Genomic DNA, 26,846 nt, shown 5'->3' on the forward strand with positions numbered 1-26,846 from the left:
GCTCGTCGCAGACTTTAACCGAATCTGCTCTCTGATTTGGAGTTTCTGGCGGGCCCTTCCCCAAAGCTGCTCCCAGACTTTCACAGCACCCCTCGGCCGGCAGGCATTCACTCCACAGAGGTGCGTGAGCCTGGCTTCACCCCTAGGGACCATAGGGGGCAGGAAAAGGGGCAGTGGGACCCAAGACGGGCCGGAGGGGGTAGCGAGCCCAGGGCACCCCAAGCCCGGACCCAGGGCCACGTGGCCCAGCTGGTGTGACCGCGCTCAGGTGTCGGGCGCGCGCTCGGGGGGGGGGGGGGGCCGCAAAAACGGCGGGGGCGGGGCCACGCAGGGGCGGACCCGGAGGCTCGCTGGCCCCGCCCCATCCCAGGCCCCGCCCCCGAAGCCGCGAGGGTGTGCGTCCGGCTGTTGCGGATAAAGTTGTTTGACGCCGGGCGGGCGGGCGGCGGGTCACGTGAGCGGAAGATGGCGGCCCCGGCAGGCGGCGGGGGCTCCGCGGTGTCGGTGCTGGCCCCGAACGGGCGGCGCCACACGGTGAAGGTGACGCCGAGCACCGTGCTGTTGCAGGTGCGGCCGCGGGCGGGCGGCGGGCGAGCGAAAGGCGGAGACGCGGCGGCGGAGACGTGGCGCCGGCCACTCCTGCGGTTGCTGCGAAGGCCGCGGGGGCGGGGTCGGGAGGGAACCTTGGGGCGGGGCCTGCTGCGGCCAATGAACGGCCTTATGGCGCGGCGGGCCCTCCCTCTTCCGCGTCGGGCTCCGGGCGCTTGGGGATGGGGTCTGGTTAGCCTCCTTGAGGGGATGCCTGGGGTCGCGGCCCCCGCTACCCCAATCCGAGTCCGCGGGGCTTCGAGCCCAACTCCGAGGGTCCCGGCCCCATGTCTCCACTCTAGGGTCACCCTCCGGCTCGGTGCGCTGTGGCGGCGTGTGCTGAGTCACTTGCTGCCCTTAACCCGGCAGCTGGCCCATGTCGAACCCATTATGTTGGAAATGCTTGTTGGGCCCTGTTATGTAGGGGCCGGCGCGAAGACACGGTGGGGAAGGGGGCTGAGCCGATGAATGGCAACTCAGTGTGTGCAGAGCATGATGAAAGAGGGGCTTCTGTCCAGTGGGGAACCCAGGGCCTCCTTGAGTTGGCTCTCTTTGGAGTTTGAACATTATTCTCTGGGGGTGGAGGGGCGTCCCTGAGTGTGTAGGAAGATACCTGTGGTGGCCAGTTGTTGAGGGCCTGATGTGGAAGGTCTCGCAGAACTGAGTTGACACAGCAGGCCCAGTGAGGAGAGAGTAAGCAGGATTTGCAGGTGAGGTGTGTGGAGCTGCTGAGTGGATGGTCCACCACTTGTATTACAGGCTTTGTCCTGTGGAGCCAGCGGGCTCTGCAAGAGGTGGACTCCGTGCCCTCACTGCCTAAGTGGCACTTGCCTGCCCCCGCCTGGGGCGACCAGGCCTGACCCAGTGGCTCACACCCTCATCTCACCCTTAGGTCCTGGAGGACACGTGCCGTCGGCAGGACTTCAACCCCAACGAGTACGACCTGAAGTGAGTTTGCTCTCGCCAGGCCGCGGGCTCCAAATCCATAACCCACCCTTCACCCAGGGCCCTGCTGGGGCTTCAGCCCACGTGGGTTTATTGGCTCACCCCTTGGAGGCCAGAAGCCCCTGATGACGGGGTTGGTGGGGCTGCATCCCCTCCAGCGATCTGGGCGAGTACCCTGTTTTACCTCTTTCAGCTTTGGGGGACTCGAAGTGTTCCTGGGCTTGTGGTTGCCTCCCTCTTATCTCTGTCTCCCTGATCCTTGTGTGTTTGTGTCTCTCCTCTTCTGTCTCTTGAAAGAGGAGAGCGAAAAAGTTGGCTTAAAGCTCAATATTCAGAAAACGAAGATCATGGCATCTGATCCCATCGCTTCATGGGAAATAGATGGGGAAACAGTAGAAACAGTGTCAGACTTTATTTTTTGGGGCTCCAAAATCACTACAGATGGTGACTGTAGCCATGAAATTAAAAAGACGCTTACTCCTTGGAAGGAAAGTTATCACCAACCTAGATAGCATATTCAAAAGCAGAAACATTTCTTTGCCGACTAAGGTCTATCTAGTCAAGGCTATGGTTTTTCCTGTGGTTATGTATGGATGTGAGAGTTGGACTGTGAAGAAGGCTGAGCGCCTAAGAATTGATGCTTTTGAACTGTGGTGTTGGAGAAGACTCTTGAGAGTCCTTTGGACTGCAAGGAGATCCAACCAGTCCATTCTGAAGGAGATCAACCCTGGGATTTCCTTGGAAGGAATGATGCTAAAGCTGAAGCTCCAGTACTTTGGCCACCTCATGCGAAGAGTTGACTCATTGGAAAAGACTCTGATGCTGGGAGGGATTGGGGGCAGGAGGAGAAGGGGACGACCGAGGATGAGATGGCTGGATGGCATCACGGACTCGATGGGCGTGAGTCTGGGTGAACTCTGGGAGATGGTGATGGACAGGGAGGCCTGGCATGCTGCAGTTCATGGGATCGCAAAGAGTCGGACACGACTGAGCGACTGAACTGAACTCTTTTGTCTCTTATCAGGGCACTTGTCTCCGAATTTAGGGCCTAGCAGATAACCCAGGATGATCTCATCTCGAGATTCTTAATTACATCTGCAAAGGCCCTGTCTCCAAATAAGGTTACATTCATGAGTTCTGGGGGTTTGGCTATGGATATGTCTTTTTAGGGGCCATCATTCCAACCACAGCACAGGGCTTTGGGCCTTTGGTTGTGTAAGTTCCTGGTGAGGCTCTGAGGGCAAGAAGAGGTGATCATGGAGAAATGGGAAGAAACCTGCAAACAGCAGGTAGCTTCTGGTGGCCTCAGGCCCTGGAGCACCAGTCTTCGTGTGCAGGCATTTTTCCAAAGAGAGGGCTTTCACCAGATTCTGGAACCTAGGGCAGTGAAAGAGTCAAAACCCCACACGAGTGGGTGTGGGTTTCTGTCACATATGGGGAGCTTCCTACCTTAAGCACATCCTTAACAGTATGGCTGTCCTCACATCAGGGGTAGACAGGAGCCCGAGGTATGGGAGACTGCTCTGCTAGACGTGCCTCTCATGTGGGGCTCTGTAGAGGAGGTCTGAGCAGGCATACCTCCGTGTCATCCCAGATCCCTGCCTCCTGCCCAGCCACGGAGAATCCCAGGGCCTGTACTGGGCCTTCCCCTGGCATCCTGTCACAGAGCTGTGTATTCTTTCTTTGTTCTCCCTGAACCTGCCTGAGATTTCCATGTGGTGCCTGGTTGGACTCTTACAACACGTATTGATTTTTCTCTTGTTTTCTTTGTATCCACTGACTGTGTAATTTGTTTAAAAACTGCTGCTCCTGCCAAGAAAGGCAGCCTCTTGCCCACGTGTGTGTGTGTACTTCATGAGGCCCCTTCCCCTCATCTCCAGGGCTCCGAGCGCCTCCCTTCTCGAGTTTTCTGTAGCTCTGCTGTCCTGTCTTGCACTTAACGTTGAAGTTGTTGTGTGGCAATTTCTAAAGTGCTGAAGATGAGTATCAAAGTTCTTTCTTTCTTAGGTCTTCCAGACGCCCTTTGCATGTTCAGAAAACCATTGTTTCCAAAGGCATCTTGGTATTCATGCTGCTGGGTGACCACTTCCTTGTGTATTCAAATCTCATGTTCTCTTGCCAGTGCTATAGTTCCCCCTCTTCCCCTAAACTTTCATTAAAAATGGAGCTCAGGGTCTGACTTCAGAGAGGCATAAATAAGTTCTCTTATTCACTCTTCTGGTGATTCATTCTGGCCGCTGTCTGTGTCTTATAAAATCATGACCACACGGCTTCTGTTTTCTGTTACGGGCAAGAGCTTTCCTCACTCCCAAGTGATCTGTAGGGTTAACAGTGGTGGTTCTCCTTTCCATAGCATTCGTGGGAGCAGAGAGGGTCAGGAGAGGGCCCAGGGTCAGGCAGGCTCCAGGGCCACTTGGCTACCACCCTCCCTCCCTCACCCAGGTGAGACAGTGTCAAGGCCTCCAAGTCCCAAGCCCCTTTCTATCCCTCCTCTTGTCAGGTGTGGGTATCTGACTCTCTTTCAGTCCACAGACAAGATGTGATCTGAGCTGAATATCAGGAGCTGTATAGTGTGGTCCTAGCACTGCCTTTGGGTGGCCTGGGCTACCTGTAGGTACTTCCCATCTGGGTTTCCTGTTTGTGAAGCAGGCTGATCCCAACCCTGGCCATGCTTCCTAGGAGGGCTGGCTGCCAGTGGAGACCAGCAGGTGTCTCGGAGGTCCCTGGATTCTCTACCTGTCCTCTTGGCCGTGGGTATTTTCCTCCTGACTCACTAGTTTACTTTCCTCCCACCAGTTCCTTCCAGGAACCATCCATCTTTGGATCCAGGAGCTCTGTACATGAGGGTCAGAGGAGGCTGTGGGCCCACACGGGCCTCTTCCTCGATCTGCTGGAGGCTCTAAGTTGCCAGGTCCCCAGCTCTAAAACATGCAGGACATGGACAGAGAGACGATGGGCCGCTCCAGGGTTGGAGGACCTGGCTTTGTGAGCCAGGAATGGTGGTCTCAGCCCTTTATCCCCATATTCCAGCCACTGTGAGGGCCTGGCTTTCCATGGGGATTTTAGGTCAGGTCATTCCATTTGTGATTCTCTAAAACCTTTGCCTCTGTCATTGGTCTTTGGGGGTGTGGCCCTGCTTCCAAGGATAGCAGGAAGCAGGGGGGACGGGAGCAGGTCATTTTGGCTGGTGGCCTGCAGTACAGGGGAGTGGCCACAGTGGCTGGAGTGCTGCAGCTCTGGGCAGTAGCAACAGGGTTTTGTTCCATTAGAACTTTTCTGTGCAGAGCAAGGTGCATGCCCTTCAGTCGTGCCCACCTGTGCTTTCATCTTCTGAGTTTGTAGTTGGACTGATCACTGCTTCATGGTCTGAGGGAGCAGGTGCTTGCTTTGCCCCAGAGGTGACCTGTGTTCTCACTGTTCCTGCTCGGATTGTATCAATGCTCACTCTCTTTCCTTCAGAAGACCCACTACTGGAGTCAGGGACCCACCCTGTCTTTGCAGGCTCTCAGGCCATCCCTCAGTTCTTGCAGCTTTGCCACCAGGGACTGTGGAAGTGCCGGCCAGACATGGGCGTCTGCTCGCATGCTGCTCCTGGCAGTGCTGGGCTGTGTTCGGGTCAGAGGGCAGCCTGAGGCTTTGATCTGTTTTGCAGGTTTCAGAGGAATGTGCTTGACCTCTCTCTCCAGTGGCGATTCGCCAACCTGCCCAATAACGCCAAGCTGGAGATGGTGCCCATCTCCCGGAGCCGCGAGGGGCCCGAGAACATGGTAGGTAGCTCGGCGGCCCCGCGCCTCCCAGCTCTTCTGTTCAGACCACTGGGGCTGAGCAGATGGGTGGGGTGCGTGGGCTGCGCACACGAGGCACTCGTCCTCATCCTCGGGTGAGACTGGCTTCTCTCGGTCAGGCGACAGCCCCTTTTCTATTCCCCAAAGTGATGATTGGAAATGAGACTTTTTATTCTTTGTGCTGACTGTGTTTTGGGGTGGGGGCGGTTACTTGTGTCCATGTCGGCATGCTGGCAGCATTCACCATAGAACATTGCCAAGAATCTTAGAGCCAGCAGGACTCTCTGTATGGCGTCCAGTGCAGCCTCAGCTCTGGGATGAGGACACACAGGGTGAGAGGCGCAGGCTTCCTCTGACTGGGCGCAGTGAGAGCACAGCCTGTCTTCCGACCGCAGCTCACTGCTTTCTACCAAATCCGCAGCTTATGCTTCCTAGGGATTTAGCACACGGTGAGAATCATGGCGATAGCTGCCCTCTTGTGCTCAGGCAGGTCCTTTAAGAATGAAAGTGCAAATCCTCCCAACACTGCAGGGAAGCAGTTTTCATCCCGGTTGAGAGACCAGGCTAGAGCCTCAGGGGTGTGAGCTTAGAGCCCACTGGAGTCAGGCGCCTGGGGATGAGCCTGATAGATCTCTTTTTCCATTACAGTTGTGGTTCGCAGCCTTTGATGTGGAAGGAACCCTGACTTCTGTAGGGGATTCCTTGGGCGTGGCTGGAGACCCCCTCACGCTCTCCCACAGAGCGGTTTCTCCTTTGTCTTTTATTGGGATTTAATGTAAATAATGGCAGCCCACTCCAGTACTCTTGCCTGGAGAATCCCTTGGACAGAGAAGCCTGGTGGGGTACAGTCCATGGGGTCGCAGATAGGGTTAACTGACATACACAGCGTAAATAAATGTGCCCTGGAGAAGCCCCTTGGCCAGAAGGGCAGGAGTAGCTGCGACCTCGAGAATCACTGCACTGTGGCAATGGGCTGAGCAGGTCCTCACCTGGGGACTTTGAGCTTTAGTGTATCTGTCACTTCACAGAGGGACCAGAATATTTATCCCCCTTGTGGGTTATAGACTTACGTCTCTATTTTGGGAGATAATTGTTAAAAGCTTCTCATAAAACAGTATGCTCACTTATTTAAAAAAAATTCAGCAAACACAGTACCCTCCGCCTGTACCCTGAGGACCAGACCTGGGCGGGGTCCAGCCAGGAAAGTGCTCCTCTTCCTGACCTGGCTCCAACGTCTCACCCCTCAGGTGCGCATTGCTCTGCAGTTAGACGATGGCTCTAGGTTGCAAGACACTTTCTGCTCAGGCCAGTCGCTCTGGGAGCTTCTCTGCCACTTTGCCCAGATCAGGTAAGTGCTGATGAGCAGGTTCTGGGCCGTGCCTTCCTCCGCCATGGGGATGTTGCCACGGTCACGGGGATTGATCCAGAGCTGCAAGCCGGAGCTGTGCTTCGGCCTCCACCAGCTGCTGCTGGTACCGCCTTCGGCCTACACCAGTAGCTCATCTGTCTTTATGGGTGTCCTGGTGTGATGGCTGGGCCTCACCCTCTGAAAGAGCTTGTGGGGGACCCAAGTGCCCCCCTCCAGTGTGGTAAGCATTGAATAGAGAAGTAGGGTGCTGACAAATGCTGCAGCTATAAAACTCCCTTGTCATGAGAATGGCCTGTATTTAGAGAAAACACTTTAATGACAGTTGCCATGGGTCAGTTTCTATCTGGTGATTAACGGTTTAAACTTTGTTTCTTAAAGTGTCAAAATGGTAGTCTTTTAAGTTTTGGTTTTTCTTTGTGGGCTGGAAGTCTTTGTCCACTTTTAAAGGTCTCCAGCCACAGAATGGAAGGGACCGTGGAAAGATATAGTGGTTGCTGTGTGGCCTTGGGCAAGTTGTTTGCCCTCTCTGGGCCTCCCAATGGTGATATGATGATATGAGTTGATGTTTCTCAAGTGCCGAGAACTAGGTTTGTCTCTGTGGAAGAGGGGACTCTGGTTGGGGTCCTCACAGTGACAGGGTGGAGAGGGCGAAAAGGGGACGGGGAGCGCACGGCAGGCGCTGGAGGAGATGAGGTCCTAGATCCCCACAGAGTCCACACTGCTGATGCCAGAGGTGGTTCCCTGGGTAGGGTGGGGCTCCGCCCACACTGTCCCGAGAACGGGGATAGGTGAGCGTGAGAATTCGGGAGGCTCCTAGTGTTGGGGGCACGGGTGGCTCCTCAGATCACCACCTGGTTACTGACAGCCAGCTGTACCGTGACCAGAGCCCCAGTGTAATTGGGAGCTCACAGCCAAGGGGCCCAGACATTTGAGTGAGCCTGACATGAGAGTCCAGTGCAAACAGGAAGGGACAGCAGCTGTCAGGACAGGCCAGAGCATTTGTTCCTTTTCTTAGAGGATGGAGAGGCTGTTGGAACTGGGGAGCTGGATGCCATTAAAAAGGAGGGTTCAGAAACAAGAACTCTCGGAAGCAGATCAGGAAGCCGCAATAGAAGGTGCCGGGGTCAGCCACAGCTGTGGATCAGATGGCAAGATCCCAGACACATGCCAGTGTGCTGCATGTCTGGGAGTGCTGGTGCCATTCTGCTGAGGCACCTGAGGGTCGGCTGGTTTGGCTGATCTGCGGCCTGCCCAAGCGCATTCTTCCGTGGTAGCAGATGCCTGAGGGCACATGGGGCCACAGAGGCGTGGGAGCAGACCTTGGACCTGGGGTGCAGAATCGCTGCCCTGCCTCCTCCTGGGAGGAGCCACAGAGCCAGTGGCCAGGCACGAGCACAGAGGCCAGAGGACGGGGAGTCCGGACAGGCCAGCCTGCCAGCTCCCGCTGCCTCAACTCTAGAAAGAAAACAGAAGCACGGGAGGAAGCTGGTGGGAAGTGGTCCTGGAACCGAAGGACATGCGTTTCCGAGTGACAGGCTGGCTGTGCCTGGGCCAGTGGGGCCCCATCTGGTGGCATCACTGTGACTCGTCAGGAGCTGGGGATGCCGGGATGGTTCCGTACCCTCAGGGGGCTGGCGGGCTCGGGCTCTCTATGGTAGCACCAGGATGGTGGCCGCGCAGTGCCTTCAGAACACTGTAGGAAATACATTTGTTCTAGAATTCTGTTTTGCTAGACAGTTCTGGGGATGAGGATGAAACAGCCATTTTTAGACACACAGGGTCACACATGCACCTCGTGCACTCTCTGAGCAAACTGCCGATGGCTCCGTCCTGAGATCTACTCTGGAGGCAGAGCTGCTGGACCTGTAGATGGCACTTGCCGAGGCTTCGTCTCCAGAATCGCAGATCTGGGCCTTTGCTTGGAAGCTGGCATTAGCTAACTGTGAAGCAGCGTTCAGATGTGGGAGGGTGGGTGGCGGGTTTGGCCCCAAAGCCATGGCCAGATGCCCAGTGAACCGGTGCGGTCATGCTGGGGCCACTAGAGGGCCCTGCTGCTGGAGTTGGGGGCGGCCACCTGACAGGTCCAGTGTGGTGAGAGAGCTCCAGCTGGCTCGTAGCAGCTCCCTCACTGGCTGGGTGGGTGGGCGGCTCTGGGAATTCCAAGTCTCCATGTGCCCAAGAGTGGGACAAGCAGGAAGTTCGTTTTTCTCACTTGACACTTTCGGGAAGCGGTAAGCGTCCCTGAGCGACTGGCGCCGTGCACGGCCGGGAGCTGCGGGTTTGAGCTCGGCATCCCGGGTCCACTGTGGGTCGGGTGGTGGGTCCTCTGCTTGGGGATCACGGTGGACAGTGGCCCGGCCCTGATGGCAGCATCTGGAGCCACAGACTGTCCATGGGATGTGCCATGTGGGCCACATGTGCGGGACAAGGAGGTAATTCAGAATTTTCTGGTAGCCACATCAAAGAAAAGTAAAAACAGGGGCAATTAATTTTAGGAATATAATTAACTTGACTCAGTATATCCAAAATATTATCCTCTGAACATGTAATCAACAGGAAAAAGGAGATACTTTACATTCTTTGTTGGTAGGAGGTCTTTGAAATTCGGCGTGTCTCACACTTGGAGCTGGCCTCCCTCTGGGCCGGCTGCCCTGTGTGTGCTCAGCACCCGTGCGGACTGGTAGCTGCTACGGAGGACGGCACTGGCTCCATGTGGGCTGGCCGTCCCCCTCTCGGCTTCCCAGGTGTCTGCGGCAGGGAGGCTCCAGGCGTGCCGTGCAGGCTCGGTTCTCCCCTGAATGCCGTTGCCCCTCGGCACCTGGCCTGATTTCATGGCTCAGCCTGCTGGTCCATCTCAGCCATGTTCACCCTGTGGATAGGAAGAGCAGGGATTCAGGGGTCCTTGGGAAAGACAAGTTGTCTGCCTGTTCTCTTGGGATTGTACGGCCCCCAAGGCACTGCGGGCTGCAGGGAAGGGCTGCCTGTGAGGTTAGGGACCAGCTGGGGTCACGCAGAGCCCAGACCAGGGCCTTGTGGGCAGTTAACACAAGGCATAGATGCTGGGCTATTCATTCCGTGGTCTCAGGCGGGCCTCCCTCCCCGCCCCCAGCCTTGTTTGGAAAGGCCAGAGGCCGCTTTGCTCTCAAAACTTCCCGTTCGGTCTGCTCAGGGGAAGGAATCCCTGTGATTTGGCCAGTCCTCGTCCTTCTTGCTCCATCTGGTGCTAACCTCATCTCTTTATGGGCTGGGTTGCTGAGTGTGGTGGGTGTGAGTCATCTGGCCCCTCAGGACATAGCCCCGCCCACCCTTGGGCCTTCTGGTGGCCTCAGGGCCCCCTCTGAGCATGCAGGCATGGCTGTTAGTTCGGGTTGGTTTCTGTCAGTTTTGGTTCTTCTTGCATGGGAGTGTTGTGGTGCCAGGCTTGTGTCAGAGGCACCTGAGTTTGTACCAGCCCCACTTGGTCAGGCCCAAATGTGAACGTGAAGTCGCTCAGTCGTGTCCGACTCTTTGCGAGTCCCCATGGACTGTAGCCTACCAGGCTCCTCTGTCCATGGGATTTTCTAGGCAATAGTACTGGAGTGGATTGCCATTTCCTTCTCCAAGGGATCTTCCCAACCCAGGGATCGAACCCAGGTCCCCCGCATCGTAGACAGACGCTTTACCATCTGAGCTACCAGGGAAGTCCAAACAAGTGACAAAAACAGAAGGGGCTCCAGACAAATTGCCTTGCCCCCCATTCACAGTCTCACTTCCCTGGGAGCCCTGCCGGGAGCCCACGTCTGGAGCGTGGCACTCTGTGGTGGGTGAAGGACAGCAGGACCTGCCTGGGCTGGGGAAGCTGAGGGCAGTTCCAAGGGCACAGGGATCCCCGGGAGGGCCCTGCTAAGTTCCCTCTGAGAATGAGGATCTTCAGCCAGGCCTGTGGCAGGGAGTGGTGGCTTCAGCTTGCCAATGAACTGGAACCTCCTGGTCCGCTGTCCTCGGCTGGACACGAGAAGGCAGCTAATTGGCCAGGAAAGTCTGGAAGTGATCTCGGCTGCCACTCCCCTCAGCGTGTTTAGGGGCCTCCTCTCAGATCCCACATGCAGGAACCCGATCCCTCTGGAGGGGCCGACATCAAAGCCGGGCTGCTGTTTGATGTCCAGAGGCCTCTGAGGACAGCAGGCAGGCAGGCCGGCCTTCCCGGGTGCTGCCGTGCTCTCGTTCCTGTTTGTGATTTGCGGTTCCCGGGCTGCCCTCAGGTGCCACGGGCTAGGATTTTGGAGGGAGGACGCGTGACCGGAGCCCCCAGGAGCGGAGAGGGCTCTGCTGTCTTGCAGTGGGCAGTCAGCCAGCTTTCTGAGCCTGGGCAAGCTGCCGTCCCTGTTGCCATTGAGAGGAGCAGGACCCCCGTGTCTCGCCCTCCTTCTTCCTCTCTGGACCTGGGATCTTGTTTGCTGGAGTATCTTCCCTCGCTCCTCCTCTGTTTTGGCGTCAGGATGAAGAGCATGTGGGTCTGGCAAGGGCTGACTCTCTGGCGCTTTGGGGTCTTGTGTTTTCCTGAGGCCTGGCCCTGTAAAACGTGAAAGCAAACAAGAGAGATGGGAGAAAACGTGCTGAACCCGCCCAGAGGACATGGGTCCTCTGTCACGGGTCTGGGGTGGCTCAGGCAGTGTTCCAGTGTCCATACCAGCTCAGCACCTGTGTCATCCCGTCCTAGCCACTTCTGTGCTTGAGCCCTGGGGCCTGGCTGGGGCTGAGCTGCATGGCCTGAAGGGGCTTCAGGTTTCCTGCTTGCTGCACATCACCCTTCCTGGAGGAGAGGGACAGGCCTGGGGCACTGCTGGTGGGTCTGGGATGGGCCTTTATTTGGGGGCTGGTTCTATGGTTGTGTCAGGAAATGCAGAGATGAAGGAAAGAACTTGAGTTGGTTGTCACAGGCCTGCCACCAGCAACTTAACCATCCAAAGCCAGGGCTTGGCCACCGTGTGCTTGAAACCTCGATGGCCATCAAGGTACAGGCCGGTGCAAGTGGTGTGGACTGTCCTGAGAGCGTGTGCCCGACTGTGCACCTACATGCCCTCCACCCTCCAGTGTGCCCAGCTGTGTTTCCCTAGGTCCCTCCCCTCCCATCTCGGGGTCTGCTTTACAGGTGGCCAGGCCTGTTGCCTGCCTCCCTGTTAGTCCCGGGGTTGCCCCACTCTCTCCTTGGAGTCCATGTGATAGATCCATGCCAAGTGATCCTGGTGTTTCTGGTGGCAGCAACCCGCTCAGGGGACAGGTTCAGATAAAAGCTCAGATCATGGTCCCCCAGGACTTGTCGTCACCGACCGTGGGAACAGTTGCCAGAGACGTGAGGCACTTCCGGGAGGTGACTGGGGCTGCCCGTCCCCCTGTTCTGTGTCCTCTCTTTGCTCTGAGCCCAGAGGCTAGGGGCGGGTGGGAGACTCCGCCAGGCTGATGGCCAGCTGTGGGGCGGCCAGGGTGGGCGGGTCCCCATGGCGCTGGCCAGGGTGCCGTCCTGAGGGCAGCAGCGTCCCCGGGCAGTGGCCGCCTTTGATGCTTTCTTCACTCTCCTCACAGGGAGTGTCTGGAGCGGCCGTGTGAGGCCAGCCCGGTCTGCGTGTATATGAGGGATGAGGTAGGTGAGCTGTGGACCCACCCGCCTGGCCCGCACCCCGCCGCCCACTCCTAGCTGCCACACAGGCCCAGCCCCACTTTCCAATCTGGAAAATTCACTCCCTCAGACCTGCTTTCAAAGCAGCGACGGGCAGACTTGGGGCCTGAAAGCATGATGTGTTTCATGGAAAAAAGGCAGGACGCCGGCTCCGCTGGAACCGACCGCGGGCCGCCCGGCTGCTCCCAAACCTCCCTCAGAGCCCTGTTTGTTTTCTCAGCTTCTCTCAAAGCCCAAGAGTCACAAAAGTGGTTTCATTTTAATAAATATTTGCTTTGCTCCCTGTTTTGATCTTTTTCAAAACCGAGTGTGGCGTGGTGCAGGCTTGGCCTGGCACCGAGGCCCTGCCTGTCCCCCCCCCCCCCCCCGTGACGGGGGACCCTCCTGGCGCTCAGTGCCCTGGCTCACAGGGGCTTTTTGTTTCAACCCTGGCCAAGTGCCCTTTCCTGGCCCGGGGTGGCCACTGTCCCCGAGGGGCCTCTGGTATGGATGGGCCACACCCACCTATTTATCCCAGCTTGAGGTTCCTGATCCAGGGCTCAGCAGGGTGAGGGTTCCAGGGCTATGAGGGGGAGGGACCTGAGTGGAGACATCTTCTCCTGCAGGAGAGAGACCACTGGGCCTTGGGCACCTGGGCCGGATTGAGGCCATCATGGTCAGTCCCGGCCCTCGGGGTTTGTCAGCTGGCCAGATGTGGCTAACCCAGGCCTGAGCCCTGCCCACCCAGACCTCGGATGGGGTGGGGCTGGGGAGACAGACATGGATGAGCAGACAAATGCTCAGGTGTAGATTGGGGTGCAGGGGCTGGCAGGGCGACTCCACAGTGCTGGAGACTTAGTGCCCAGGTTGGGGGAGGCAGCATGCGGCGGGCTCAGCGGATGGGGAGCTTCATCAGCACAGGGTCAGCAGGATGTCCTGTCCCCCCTCACAGGTGACCGGCAGAGCCGCCTTGCAGAGCACAACGCTGCAGTCACTGGGCCTTACTGGGGGCAGTGCGATCATCAGGTGAGGCATGTCTTTGAGTCTGGTTTAGAAAACGGGGGTCTCACAGGAAAGGCAACAGGAAACATGGGGACGGCCAGACTCACGCCGGTGGCTTCTCTCGCCCGCAGCCTGGGGGGCTGGGCACCCTAGGGTACAGCGTCAGGTGGGGGATCTGCCCTTGGCAGGGTTGGCATGGTGACCCTGTGCACGTTCTTTCCCCCGGGAGGTGAGGTGGGTCAGGAAGGGCTGTGAGGTGCTTTCAGGGCACTGGGTTCAGTTTGGTAGTCATCAGAGGCTAGGGGGCGGCACCGTGAGACCCAGGGCTCCACGTGTGGAGTTACACTTGCTTTCTGGGCCTCTCCACTCAGGTTTTCCATGAAGCGATGTGACTCTGCTAGCAAACAGGAGCCTGGGGCCTCCTGGAGCAAAAGCCCAGGAAGCCCGACCCCCTCTATGTCGGCTGACCAGGCAGCCAGCAGCCCTCTGCTCCCACTGAATTCGGCGGGGCTCAGCCAGGGTGATGTGAGCCGTCAGGATGAGGCAGTGAGCCCAGGCGCCAGCTGTGTGGACGGCTTAGGCCCGAAACCAGCGGATGCTCAGGCGAAGCAGATCTCGAAGGAGCCCCCACCTGCCCCTTTTGTTCCTTTCTCTGGTGGGGGACAGCGACTGGGGGGCCCCTCCGGGTCCGCAAGGCCTCTGATGTCACCTTCAGCCAAACTGCCAAAGTCCTTCTCCAGCCCTGCAGGCCCCTCCAAGCCGAAGAAGTCGAGGCCTGGCCAAGAGCCCCAGCCGGAGCCAGAGCTGGTAAGGGGTGAGCTGGGCTGGGTACTGGGGTCTTTTTTCCTGACAGCACCTGACCTCGTGGCTGGTCAGCCTAGGGTACAGCAGGGTCACTTGGGTACGTTTTCATCTTCTCAGGAAGTGATGTTTTGGCTTTGTTTTGCTTAAAATTAACTTTCTTGAGGCACCATTTTAGATATACTGTTGATGGGTTTTGACAAACCTGTGTGTCCCTGTGGCCGCGTCACAGTCGACAGGGCCATCCTTCCAGAGCCTCAGAGCTGGCACCTCGCCTTCTGCCGGGCTGGTGGGCTTGGCCGGCACTGATGCAGAGGTGGTTTGGCCTTGATAGTGGCATGCCACTTCTACTCCTGAGCCAGGCGTTCGCCAGCTCACCCGTTGTGTCCCATCGCTGGCCAGCAGAGGGTGAGTTTGCTCACTCTTCACAAACGTTGTGGCCTTGTGGTTGGGCTTTGGACATCTCTTCTGGACATTTCTGGGAAGTTCCTGGTGGCCACCTGAGCCGTGGTGGGGAGGAGGGTGCACGGCCCTCTCTGAGCTCGGATGGAAGGGCCCAGGCTCTGGGTTGTCTCCGTGACGCCATTTTCCTGTCTGACTAACTCTGTTGAAGTGTTGGGTTGGCCCAAAAGCTCATTTGGGTTTTTCTGTAAGATATTATGGGAAAACCAGAACGAACTTTTTGGCCAACTCAGTATAGCTTACTGCATATACACCTGCCATCAGGGCAGCGTGGGGCTTTTGTAGATGTTGAGGCTGTCTGTGGGCACCTTTGAGCTGTTGTGAGTCTCACACCCTCCCCTGCAGTGAGGCCCGCTCCCATCTTTTGCTCTGACCACACACAGACATGCACAGTGGCCGGGACCCTGCATCTTGGATCATGCTGAGCAAGGGGACCCCCAGGTGGCCAACACCTCTGCAGAAGTCAGGCATGTGGCCAGTGTCTGCCTCCCCACTGTCTGATGGTGCCAGCCTCCAAGGCCATCTCTGGTCTTCTGTAGGTCAGGCCAGCCCTGCCCTGGTCAGTTGCAGCCTTGGCAGAGCTCCTAAGAGGGAGGACAGGCGTGACTTCTGTTGGATCAGGTGCTTGAGCTGGGTGCTGATGCAGGGCTTTCCCCTCGGAGTGCCTCTAGGACTTTGTCCAGTAGGGGTTTCATGAGTCGTAGGGAAAAGCTCCCATGGGCTTGTGTCCCTCTGTGTGACTGTTCCCTCAGCAGTGCTCATAGACCCTGTTTTCAGGAATGGCATGTTGTAGATTTCTTAGTGTCTTGGGTTCCTGGGCACCAAGGAATGTCTTGCCCTGGGACTGTCCTGGGCACCCTGCCTCCTGGGCTTGGCCCCTGAGGAGGCTCTGTGTGTTCATCCAGAGTCCAGCTTAGGCCTCTGGCTTGTGGCTGGAGAGGGTCTTTCCTAATGGAGACCTTATGGTGGCGCCAGCCTGGGTTGGCAGCCTGGGTGGCAGGTTCTCACCTCTGGAGCCCTTGTGGTTGCACAGCTGCATGTGGGCATTGTCTGAGACACTGCTGCACCTTCGGAGTGGGGCCCCCAGGTTCTCCACCCTCCTCTCCCCTTCCTTCCAGCCAGAGTGACTCCGTGTGCCCACACTCCACTCAGGGTCCACTTGAGGTTTTATGTGATGAGAAGGATGCCGCTGCCAAAAGAAACTGCTCTTTACAGATCACCTTTCCAGGTGATGGACAGCCATTGCAGGATTCCCTGCCTGGACTGGGAGCTTCTGGAGTGGGCGTGGTGAGGCTCCACCTGGGCGGTAGGACACTCACCTGCTTTCCTGGTTCCAGCAGTTTCTCAGTGTCAGTTGGAGTCTGCAAATAATGTCAGTTTTATCTTTTTCTTTGATGTCCTTCTTCCTTTTTTTTTTTTTTTGCTTGTCGTATAGCAGTGATTGGGTTTCTGGTGTCTGTTGAATAGCAAATTTAGTGAGCATTCTTTTCTTGACCTTGATCTTACAGGGAGTGACCTTAGTTTATCTGTGAAGTATGCTGAAGACAGTGAAAAGTCTTTCATTAAATCGAGGGTTTCTGTTTCTAATTCTCTGAGAATTTTTCTTTATCATCAACGTGGTTATTTTACGAGCGGCTTTTCCTGAATCGCGGTAACTCCACACCTTATGTCTGCTTCAGTTAATTTGCATGATGAGGGTTTGGGTAGATTTCCCCCATCAAGCCATCCTTGCATTCCCGGGCAGTTCCAGTGATGTGTTAGTGCTGGAGCCTGCATGCACCCTGTCTCTTCTCGAGCCCCTCCTCACTCTTGCTCTAGGTCACACACTGGAGGATGGTGGAAAAGGAGGGGCACCGGTGCCTGTGTGTTGTGGGGAGGTGGGGCAGCTCGGCCATGAAACGGAGCCCGAGTCCCTGCAGGGGAACAGGCATCGGAGATCTCCTCCTGCTCCCCGAGTCACCCTTCATGTGTTCTTGCTGAAATGGATGGTGGTGGGAGGGAGGTGTTGGAGGTGAGGTGGGGACTGAGCCAGTCCCAAGCCCCATGAATGGCCATCCTAGGGAGTTGGTGGTGGCACCCTGGCCTTTCAGGGACCCCACTGGCTTCTACACTGATGTTTGGGCTGCATTAGATGGTAGTATGAAGCCCCCAGTCTCATCACCTGGGCCCAGAATCAGTGGTTGAGTGCAAAGCCTTGTGGTTGGGGTGAACCAGGGCTGGGTGCCTGACTCCCTTCAGGCCTGCCCTTTTGGGGAGGGGTCCCTGAGTTTGGGGGTCAGAAAGCTAGAACTGGGGCTGGCTGTTTCCTCCTCCCAACCTAAAGCCTGTGGCTCTCTGCATCTCTTGGGAACCCACTGACACCCGTGGCTGTGTGGGGAGTGGCTTGGGTTGGTGCCGGCCTGGTAGTGGTTGCTGTCAGGCGCAGGTTCTCAGTGCATCCCCGAGTGCTGACCCCAGGGGCCCCAGGAAGGAGGGGTCCCAGGGAGGGTCCGCCTGGCCGCCAGCAGTGCGTGTCTTTGATCTGGGAGCCCCAGCAGCTGGTTGATTGTGGAGCGTCCCCCGCCCGCCCGCCTGCCTCGCGCCTCCTGTCACACTGACAGCCGCGCACCCGGAGGCCCGGCTGGCCACATGGTGTCTGCTTTGTGTCCCCTTGAGTCCTGGGGGAGGGGAGAAGGGAACAAAACAGAACTTTTGGGGGAACATCAAAGGTACATTTTAGTAATCAAGAAGAGTTTCCAAGTTTCCCATTAATGTTTTGCCTGTGTGTGGTTTTGGATTTGAATGAAGAGTCAGAAGAGACAGGATGAAATACAGGCAGGTCCTCGGCTGAGGCCCAGGATGGTTTACAGACCCGGGCGGCTCCTGCCTTTGATGTCAGAACATTAATTATTAGAAGGTAGTTTTACTGGCCGTTAGAACCGGGTGCGGGGAGAGGTTGGGGCTGCCCGGCGGCCCCTGGCCTGTCCTTTGAAGTCCTTCCGCTGGCCCGGGAGCCTGCCCTGCAGCTCTTTGTGCTGCTGGGCCATGCTCCCAGCAGGCGTCCCCCCATGCAGCTGGCACAGGGGTTTGTGATCAAAGGCCCCGACCCCCTAGGCAGGGCTGGCTGGCCACGGTCTCCCCTGCCTGTCCCCCACTCTCCGGGGGGTGGTCTCTTCCCTTGGAGATGTGGTCCCGCGGACTTGGTCCGCACCTTGCACCCACACCTTGGGGCAGGCGTCAGCTTCACCTCTGGCTGTCCCCGGTTACTGGAAGGTTTAGAACACACGGGACTTAGGGGACCCTGGCCAGGACCTGGGGGCTGGGGTGGACTGGGAGCAGCACCCCTTGCTGGCTTGCCTCCCTCCTTCTGTTGGTCTGGGGTGTCTGTCCATGACAGCCCCCAAGAGCACAGCTCACTGTCCCCTGTGTGTGAACCCAGGGTGGGGTATGAGCTGTCCCTGACCTGCTGGTGATTGTGGATACCCATGGGCGCCAGCCTTGGCCTTAATTGGGATGTCCTCTGAGGGTTTTTGGCAGATAGGTCAGCTGCTTTGAAGGCCCCAGCTGAGTCTCAAGGCGGTTTCTGAAGCCTGGTGACCGGCAGGTGCCCTCCAGCTGTCCCTGTGCTGTGTCAGCCGTGACTGGACTCGGGGGAGAGACAGACGCCCAGCCTGCGGAGCCGTGATAGAGAACAGGCGGGCAGAGCACCTCAGCCACTGGCACATCTTTTGGTACCCAGAGCTGCCCACAGGGCCAGGAGGCCTCTGATTGGGCCCCGGGGGCTCCCTGTATGGGATTGCTCCTGGCCCTGGTCCGCTGTGTGCATCCACCCCCGGGCCTGCTGGTCTGGAACACGCGTCTTCCCCTGTGATGAGGAGAGCCACCCCATGCCCCATGTCTGCTTATTTCAGTCCTCTGGGGGTCCGTGCACTATGTGCACGGAGAGATGCCAGCTTCAAACTGCCCGTGTCGCTTTTGCAGCCCAGTGTTTCTCTTTTAAAGATCTGCTCTGTTTTTTCCTGCTCGGAAGGTGGGCAGAGTCAGGTGTGGACCTCGGCCCCGGGCTGGGGCAGACCTGGCTTCAGCCTGTGTCACAACGGGCCCAGCGGGTGAGGGGCTCAGGTTCAGTGTGGCCTCGCCGGTCAGGCCTGGCCTCGCATTGGCACAGCGCACGCTTCGGAGGGCGGCCGGCTCTGAGAGTGACGGAGGCTTGGCCCACATCCCTCCCGCGTAGTGATTCATTTCAGCTCCAAGCCTCAAGGGGAAACGCTCCACATTCCCTGTTACCAAAAAGCATTGTCAGAGGACAGTCTGGGCAAGAGGGAGGCAGAAGGGCGGGAGGGACACAAGCGCCCTCACAGGGAAGCTGGAAAATCTGGGGTTGAGGTCACCTCCAAATAGTTTTTGCATTTTTTCTCCCTGTGTCATCACGTCCTGGAAAATTACTGTCAAGAAAATGAAACCTCAGCGGGCAGTGAGGCCGCTTCTGACACGAAGGGACCCGCGTGTGCCCAAGTGGGTCCTCAGCCACTTGTGCAGCGGCCACTGGAACATGTCCACCAGCTGTCGGGGGACGCCATGGGCCCAGATCTTGGCCCTGCGCCCTGTCCCCTCCAGGCCCAGCCCCTGGCTATGCCTGTGGCCTTGCTGACCTGGAGTGGTGCTGACAGTGGGCAGTGCCCTCACTTCTTCCTCTCGAGTCTCCCTCGTGGGGTCTGTCCCCCTGTGGCGGCGGCTCTTTCTAAAGGCACAGGTGGCCGTCACAGCTGGTAGCTGGTTCTCAAGTCCCCATGGCTGAGTGGCCCAGGCATCAGCCCGGTGTCTTTCCAACCTCAGGCGTTGCTCGGGGCCTCCTCCGAACGTCACCCGCAGAGAGTATTCCTATCACCCCACCTCCGGAGGTGCCGTCTGTTCCCCTCACCAGTTTCATCCAGTTCGCAGACCCCCGACTCATCCCCTTTCCATCTACCTTCCTCGTTTCTGGTTTTCTGGGTATTGTCTCCAGCTTTGGTGGAGGCTGGGACAAGGGAATCTTTGCCAGGGTCACGTGTTTGCAAGAAATGAGGGACCCCTGCGAGGTGTTTCACCAGCAGGGTTGGGTCCCCTAGGGCCCTACCCTTGGAGCCTGCAGACACACACTGTGCCTCCCCTCAGGATGGAGCCTGTTTGCTCGTCTGTCAGGGGCAGTTGTATAGAGCCCCCACCTCGCAACTCCCTGGACTCAGGCCCCAGGCCCTGGCTGCTGCCCCGTCATTCTCCTCATCTTCTCGCTGACAGATGCCCACAGCGTTGAGGCCATCAGGGAAGAGACCAGCTTCTCTGGCATTCCGGGGGTTAAGGGGTAAGGGAGTCGGAACCAGTCTCTGCCCTGAATACTGACAGCCTTCAGGAGCTGGACTCTGAGCCAATGATGGAAAACTTGCAGTTTTGCCAGGAAGACCCAGGCCTGGTGACATTGGGTTCTTGGTGGAGGCGCATCCTCCGAGCAGCTCCCACAGGCTCTTGGAGTAGACCTGGAGTTCTGGGCTGTGAGGACAAGCTGTCAGGCATGCTGAGGAGGTTCCAGGCCTGCCACCCCACAGGGGGCGTTTCATCTCGGACCCCCATCCCAGAATCGGGGGCTCTGGCTCTCGACCAGTGCACAGGAGCCCAGTCTCCGTGGTGAGGGTGCCAGGGCCCTCTGACAGTGGCCATTGTGTGCCTTTCTTTTTCCTCCCCTAATGGTCTCATCCTAGGCCTCTAGTCTCTATCCCAAAACATCTCCATAAATCCATCTAGGATGGGAGCTGTGTGCGTAATAACTGCCCATGACCACGGAACAGCGGGTGAAGGGACAGCAAATGAGGGCCAGATTGCCGGCAGAGCATCGGAAGTGAGCGGGGCCAAGGCTTGTCCTCCCCCGGTGCCGCGTCTGCCGCACTTCCTCCCACGTGGAGTTGTCAGGCCCGCTTCTCCTTTCCTGGTCTCTCTCCTCTTTGCAGTGGAAATATCTCCACTGGGCAGGCTGTGTGGAGGTGTTTGAGGCCCCCTGGCTTCTCCCTTGGTCATTTGGCAGGACAGGGTGATGTGTCCTACCAACCAGCCATGGAAATCCACTCTTCTCATGGGACAGGGCCCTCCTGGGGCCGGGTCAGGGCGGCAGCTCTGGGACTTGGGTGGTCTGGGCTCTGATGGGCGGCATCAGACCCCTGGCTCCTCTGCCCAGGAGCAGGAAGTTTCCCCAAGGCGCAGACGATGCGGGCGGGTCAGAGTCATCTCGAGGTGGCTCTCTCCTGGCCCTCTGGCTCCCATGTGGGACCCTGGCTCCAGGCTGCTGTTGGACAGAAAGACAGGCTTCTAGAGCAGAGCTGAGGCGTGCGTGGGAGGAAGGGCATGAATTGAGGGTGGATCCAACACTGAGAGAGACTTTTGTCAGTTTACTGTCTGACTGAAGGTCAGTGGCCCCTGAGCAGCATGAAGCCAAAGGCTGATGTTGCCTACGTCCTTGTTCTGAAAGTTGTGGGAGGGCTGTGGAAAGTGCTAGTGGCCCGCGGTCCTCCAGGTCACCCCTGGGCTGTGCACCGGAAGCACCCAGGACGAGGAGGCCAGAGTGGCCCCACACTCTCGGGGTCAGGCCTCACCAACGTGTCCCCCGGAGATCAGGGGCACTTCTGGATGGTCAGGCTCAGCTCCAGGCCACAGACCACAAGTCACCCAATGGCTGGATTCTCAGGGCAACTCACTCGTGTGCCCACATAGGGCCCTCTGAGGGCAGGACTGGGGCAGGGTGGCCTGTGGGCTCTGTGCTCGCGCGTTCAAGGGCCTGGCTCTCGTGGACACTGCGGTGCCCAGCTCAGGCACATCAATGTCTGCCCTCACCCTCCCCCAGGAGCCCAGGCGAGTGCTTGGCCCTTCTGGAATGCAGGCGCCGTGGCTGTGGGGGGCAGCCTGGCGCCTGGCATCTTGTTATAAAAAGCTTGGCGTGGACTGCCTGTGGGCTGCAGGAGAGTTGTGGCTTTGAGGGGGCAACCCCCAGGGGCCTTGGTCAGCCACCTACCGACCCCACTGCCCAGGCCTCAGCCAGTCTTTCCTAGCCACCCTGCCACCAGTGCCCTGAGATCAGAGGGGCTTCATGGCGAGAGCCCACCGCCCTTTGTTACGAGGCGTGACACAGCTGTGCGCTCAGGAATGGCAGAGACCTGCCGGCCTGGGCAGTCAGGGCCTCAGGGGTAGCTGGGGGAGCAGCCCTGAGCTACCTGGCAGGTGCACTGGCCAGCCCCAGGACAGTGAGTCGGACCTTCAGAGCCAGCAGGGCAGGGGTCGGGCCAGAATGCAGGAAGGGACGATGAGAGAAGCCTGCCAAGCCTGGCGCTGGGTTTCGAAGGCAGAGGGTGGGATTCCTGTGCAAGGCTGGGGCGTGGAAGAGAGGGCAGGCAGGAGCAGGAGGCAAAAGAGGCCTCACCCCAGACGTTTGTGGATGGTCCGTGCAAGGGAGGGCAGGACCTGGTGTGGGCCCCGAGGGACACCTCCGTCTGGCCGGGCTCCATAGGCAGCCTCAGCACCGCAAAGGTGTCTTCCCCCGTCATCAGTTGGGCCACACCCGGAGGCACTGCAAGCAGAGTGAGCCCTGCCTTGTAATTTCCGTCGCCGTTGGCTGCCAATTAGGAGAGAGGCTGTCCCTTCCTGTGTCCCCACGGTGGGCGGAGGGAGGGGCTGACTGCTCCCCCAGGGAGGGGAGGTGGGGTCAGTCTAGCCATGGGGCCAGCAGCTGGCAGGTTTTTCCCAAACCTCTAATTTAGGGGCTGTTGCTTGTCCTGCCCCTCCTGTGGAATCCCTGACGTGGCCCTGACCAGGGTACTGCTCTCCAGTTTTGTTCCCCACCTTGGGAGACTGTGATAACAGGTGGCTTCCGGGGGCTCGTGGGGAGCCCCTGTGAAGACAGGATGCGAACAGAGATGCTGCCGTTCATTCACTGTCCAAGTCCCCTCAGTAGTCAGGGTGCCCTCTGACCTGGCTGCGCGGAGACCCTCGGGCCTTGTGCCCTGTTGGTGAGGGTCTCGGCATTGTCGCTGCTGAGCGGGCGGGCCTGGGGGGAGGGGCCCTGGTCCTGGAGAGGCTCGGGCGCCCCACACCCCACCCTGGAGCCTGGCCACGGGCTGACAGGTGGGGCCGGCAGCACAGGGCTCAGCTGGGGTTTGCATGGCCAGCCCAGGCCCTCAGGGTGGGGAGCCTGGGCCCCTCCCGGGCCTTGCATCAGCTGAGCTCTCTGCCTGCCCAGCCGGTGGACCGAGACCCCGTGGTGTGCCACCCGGACCTGGAGGTGCTGCTCCAGGCCTGGCCTGCGGAGCTGCCTGACGAGTTCTTCGAGGTGACTGTGGACGACGTCAGAAGACGCTTGGCTCAACTCAAGAGTGAGCGGTGGGTGTGCTCTGGCCCCTTCTGAGACACCCATGTGCTCAGCAGCACCTCGGAGGGTCGGGGGGCCCAGGCAGGGGGTGCTTAGTCCTGTCTGGCACTGTGAGGGGGAGCAGCTCACGGAGCCTGAGGGAGAAGCTGAATCCAGCTGGTGTGGGCCTCCGCTCTGCCTGGGGAGACCTGGGACCTTCACTACTCCCCACCCCCTCCCCAGGAAGCGCCTAGAAGAAGCACCCTTGGTGACCAAGGCCTTCAGGGAGGCTCAGATGAAGGAGAAGCTGCAGCGCTACCCTAAGGTACCTGGGGTGGGGGGTGCGGTCTCCACACGGCCCTGCGCTGGGGCCTCCTGCGGTTCCCGCAGCCCACAGGTCACTGGCCGTGGTCTCCTGTACTTCAGCCCAGGCCGGCAGGGCTGTGGTTTATTAATGAACCAGTCAGCCCCGTTTTAAGATGAAAAATGTCACTGTGTTTTCACAAGTGCACGTGGGTACTTGTCTGGTCCTTCCGTCCAGCGCATGGCCAGGAGTTTCAGGGGGCAGCCAAGGTGAGGGGGTGCTGGCCCAGTGTGGGGGAGGCCTGGACATCGTGGGCCCAGGGGTACGGCTGCCTGGGTTGGGCTCCAGCTGTCCTGCTGACAAAGTGGCTTGTCCTGGCCTAGGTGGTCTTGAGGGTCCTCTTTCCTGACCGCTACATCCTGCAGGGCTTCTTCCGCCCCAGCGAAACTGGTGAGCAGCCCCGTCTGGGCGGCCAGGAGGGTGGGAGGCCCCACGAGCCCCTCCAGGCTTCTTCCGTCTGGGCTCTGGGGCAGGCAGTGGGCACAGGGCTAGGGGCTGGGTCTTGCCAGAGGCCCTGCAAAGCAGCTAGGCAGTCCCTCTGGAGCTGGGTGCCCTTCATGCACCCACCTGTTCTGGGCATTGGTGGGACAGAGGGGCAGAGAAGGTGGGCTCCCCTACACCCAGTACCGGGGTCTCTGGCCTGGGACTGCAGCTCACCTGGCAGAAAGACAGCCATGCCACCAGTTCTGAGTGGGGTCCTCGGTGACTTGGGGGGAGTGGTCTGCACAGAGGTTGGACCTGGCTCATCCCGTTGCAGAGAGGGCATGGCCCTGGAGTGGGGTGCCTGCTTACCCACCCTTCCTCCTGCAGTGGGAGATTTGCGGGACTTCGTGAGGAGCCACCTGGGCAACCCGGAGCTGCCGTTCTACCTGTGTGAGTACTTCCTCGGGACCTCCTTTCAGCGGCCCTGGCCCCTCTCAGTTGGGGCTTGAAGTCGCTTTTCCCACAGGAGCAGCGGCGGGGCTGGTGGGTCTTGTGCTGGGGTCTGAGCATGAGCTGGGGGAGTCGGGGAGGGAGGGTGAGCATTGCTCCGCGCAGTACACCCGTGCCCTCTGCTGCCCGCCTGCCCTCAGGGAGGTGGGGGCTGGGGGCAGGGGTGTCAGGGAGAGCTGCTGGCCGCCTTTGGAGAACATCTGGGGGTTGAGGGGTCAGGTGTTACCCTGCAGCGAGTCTGCCCCGGCCCTCTCCCCAGCTTCCGGCTGGGCTTTTGCAACAGCAGAGACGGACAGGGAGATGTGAGCTGAGGGGGCTGCTTCAGAAATCCTCCGACTCATTCCCGAGCCTGTTCTGGGAGTGGGGTCGGAGGTGTGGGGTCGGGGGTGTAGGAGCAAGCATGGGCAAAAGGTGGGGGGGTGATGGGGGAAGGGGAAGGGCAGGACACTTCCTGGTGCAGACAACCACCTCTCCACAGTCATCGCTCCTCCAAAAACCATCCTGGACGACCACACGCTGACCCTCTTTCAGGTACCATTTGGGGCTGGCCTGGGAGGGACAGTTGCCAGGGAGGGTGGGTGAGGTCACAGAAGTATGATAAGGCCTTGTCGAGGGGTGAACTTGTACCAGAGTGCCTCTGAAGGCAGTTTTGGGGCTTTCCAGTCTCTCGTGCCTCCTGCTTCAGTGGGGATGGGCTTGCTCAGTTGGCTGCCGCCAGCTTGAGCCAGGACTTCCCCTGGATCTGGGCACATGGGGCTGCTCAGGGAGCCCCCGAAGGACCAAGGGTCAGAGGCCTCAGTTCAGGTGGCCAGCCGCCCAGGAGGCCCCTGGGGTGCCAGCTGCCAGGCAAGTTTGGCTGCAGACTGGAGGGGCTGCTGCCAGGCCTGCTGCCCTGCCCCGCCCCTGCCTGTCCCCTGGATCCCATGGCCTCTGCTGGGAATGCCGCGGCGGGCCCTCCCCGGGCACGGGGCCCCCAGAGCTCCCAGGGTGAGGAGTGTGGATCCGGTGCCCTGCTGGGCTACAGTCCAGAGCCAGAAGGAATGTCCTGTCCCTTCACCCCAGGAGAGCAGCCCGGGGCCTCCCCAGCCCTCTGGCCTAATGGTTTCCTCTTAAAGTCTCTTCAGATATTTTAATTAGTAACAGAGGCTGGCCTTTGTTAAATGGCCAGTAGGCCCTACAGAGGTCTAAGCTGGGCAAGGGGATCTGCTTGCTGCCTGGGGCTGCCACCATCTGAGGGGACAGGGCCAGACCAGCAGAGAGGCTAGAGGCCCACCAAGGAAAGGAGTTGAGGTTGGCGAGAGCAGGGTGCTTCCCCGCATCCCCACTCCCCCTTCTCAGCCCCCCAGGAGCCCCAGAGGCACCGGGCCTCCTCCTATCCCCACCCGCCCTGCCTCCCTCCCTCCCCACTCTCCCTCTTTGGCCAGCCTGTTGATAAACATTGAATTTGGAAGATGCTTTGGGATGGAGAGAGGCCAGCGTCCAGGCACCCCCCTCCAATTAGGAACCCTGGGGTGCCGCCTGTCCCGCCCACGTGGCCTGATTCCTGGTGACACTCTGCCCCCTGCTACTAGCAGCCGTCTCCTTTCATCCATCAGCTCGCCCTGGAGCCGTGGGGCCTCCGCTCGGGGTGGTGTCCCTGCCCGCCCGCGATCAGAGAACTGGCAGGGCTCGGGGAAGGAAGCCTTCCTCCCACCCGCGGGTGAGCGGGTGCGGAAGCTGCCGGCTTTCATGTCCCTGGCAGGGCCTCGTTCTGGCTGCCAGCTGCCCTGGAGGCTGCCCGGGGCCAGTCCTGCGCCCCAGGAAGTGACAGCTCAGGGTGGGTGTGGGGGCTGGAAGCCTAGCTGCCTGTTTTGGCCACGGGGCCAGGAGAGTGACTGTTTGTTGGGCAAGATGAGTGAGGTTGAGGATGGGCGGTTGCCAAGGATGCCGTCCGTGGACACAGAGGTCCCCAACAGCCCACGTCATACCTGCTTCCTGGGCCCAAGCCCTCTTCATGCTGGTGCAGCCCCGAGCCTCAGGGACCTCCCTTTGCTCCTGTCTCAGCCCCCCTGCACTGCCTCATCCAGAGCCCCAGCATCAAGCCCCACCCCTTGGTGATGCCCTTGGAGGGCCCTGAAGACCACCACGATCTGTGAACTTTGTCAGCCTGAGCAGAGGGGTGTACCTCCCTCCCGGAGCCATGGTGCTCTTCTGTGCTTTCTGCTCACCCTTTTTTCCAGTGGGGTTGTCCCCTGGAATACAAGCTGGCGGGTTGGGGGCTTCCAGCAGGTACAGAGGGCAGGCAGGGAGGCCAGGTTCCAGAAGAGCTGCCTCTAGGGGCCTAGAGGGGTCCTTCAAGGCTTTAAGCTCTGCAGCCCCTAGACGGCCCCACTGGGATGACCCTACCAGTGCCTAGTGGGTTGGCTAGGTCAGGGTCTGACCTCACTGGGCCACCTGAGAAAGGGTGAGGCACTGCCCTACCTGTTTCCAGCCCGTCCAGATTCCGGTGCCTCCAGGGCCCACCATCCAGGCCATCCCTCCGCAGCAGGCTGGGATCCCAGGCCTCAGAGTGGGGTTTCAGAGTGTTCATGGCCCTTCTCTGTCCCTCTGCTTTGCCTGCAATCCCAGCGTTCCTGGTC

General features: G+C 59.2%; 1 protein-coding gene across 4 annotated transcripts in view; it reads left to right on the top strand.

The window, feature by feature from the left end:
* The first annotated feature begins 377 nt into the window (after positions 1-377).
* ASPSCR1 (ASPSCR1 tether for SLC2A4, UBX domain containing) overlaps positions 378-26,846 on the top strand; it is a 28,490-nt gene continuing 2,021 nt past the window's right edge. The window contains exons 1-12 of one of the 4 annotated variants that reach the window (XM_040244827.1): positions 408-567; positions 1,481-1,536; positions 5,186-5,300; positions 6,566-6,666; positions 12,250-12,307; positions 13,275-13,348; positions 13,696-14,131; positions 22,824-22,963; positions 23,175-23,256; positions 23,619-23,685; positions 24,106-24,168; positions 24,707-24,759. In XM_040244827.1, the coding sequence (XP_040100761.1) occupies positions 466-567; positions 1,481-1,536; positions 5,186-5,300; positions 6,566-6,666; positions 12,250-12,307; positions 13,275-13,348; positions 13,696-14,131; positions 22,824-22,963; positions 23,175-23,256; positions 23,619-23,685; positions 24,106-24,168; positions 24,707-24,759 (1,347 nt within the window). In that variant the 5' untranslated portion in view covers positions 408-465. Of the gene's footprint in view, positions 568-771; positions 1,126-1,480; positions 1,537-5,185; positions 5,301-6,565; positions 6,667-12,249; positions 12,308-13,274; positions 13,349-13,695; positions 14,132-22,823; positions 22,964-23,174; positions 23,257-23,618; positions 23,686-24,105; positions 24,169-24,706; positions 24,760-26,846 lie in introns of those variants that run through there. The other 3 variants (XM_040244829.1, XM_040244828.1, XM_040244830.1) reach the window with 3 other exon arrangements.

The sequence above is a fragment of the Oryx dammah genome, unplaced genomic scaffold, assembly GCF_014754425.2.
Source record: "Oryx dammah isolate SB20612 unplaced genomic scaffold, SCBI_Odam_1.1 HiC_scaffold_8, whole genome shotgun sequence".
Lineage (NCBI taxonomy): Eukaryota > Metazoa > Chordata > Mammalia > Artiodactyla > Bovidae > Oryx > Oryx dammah.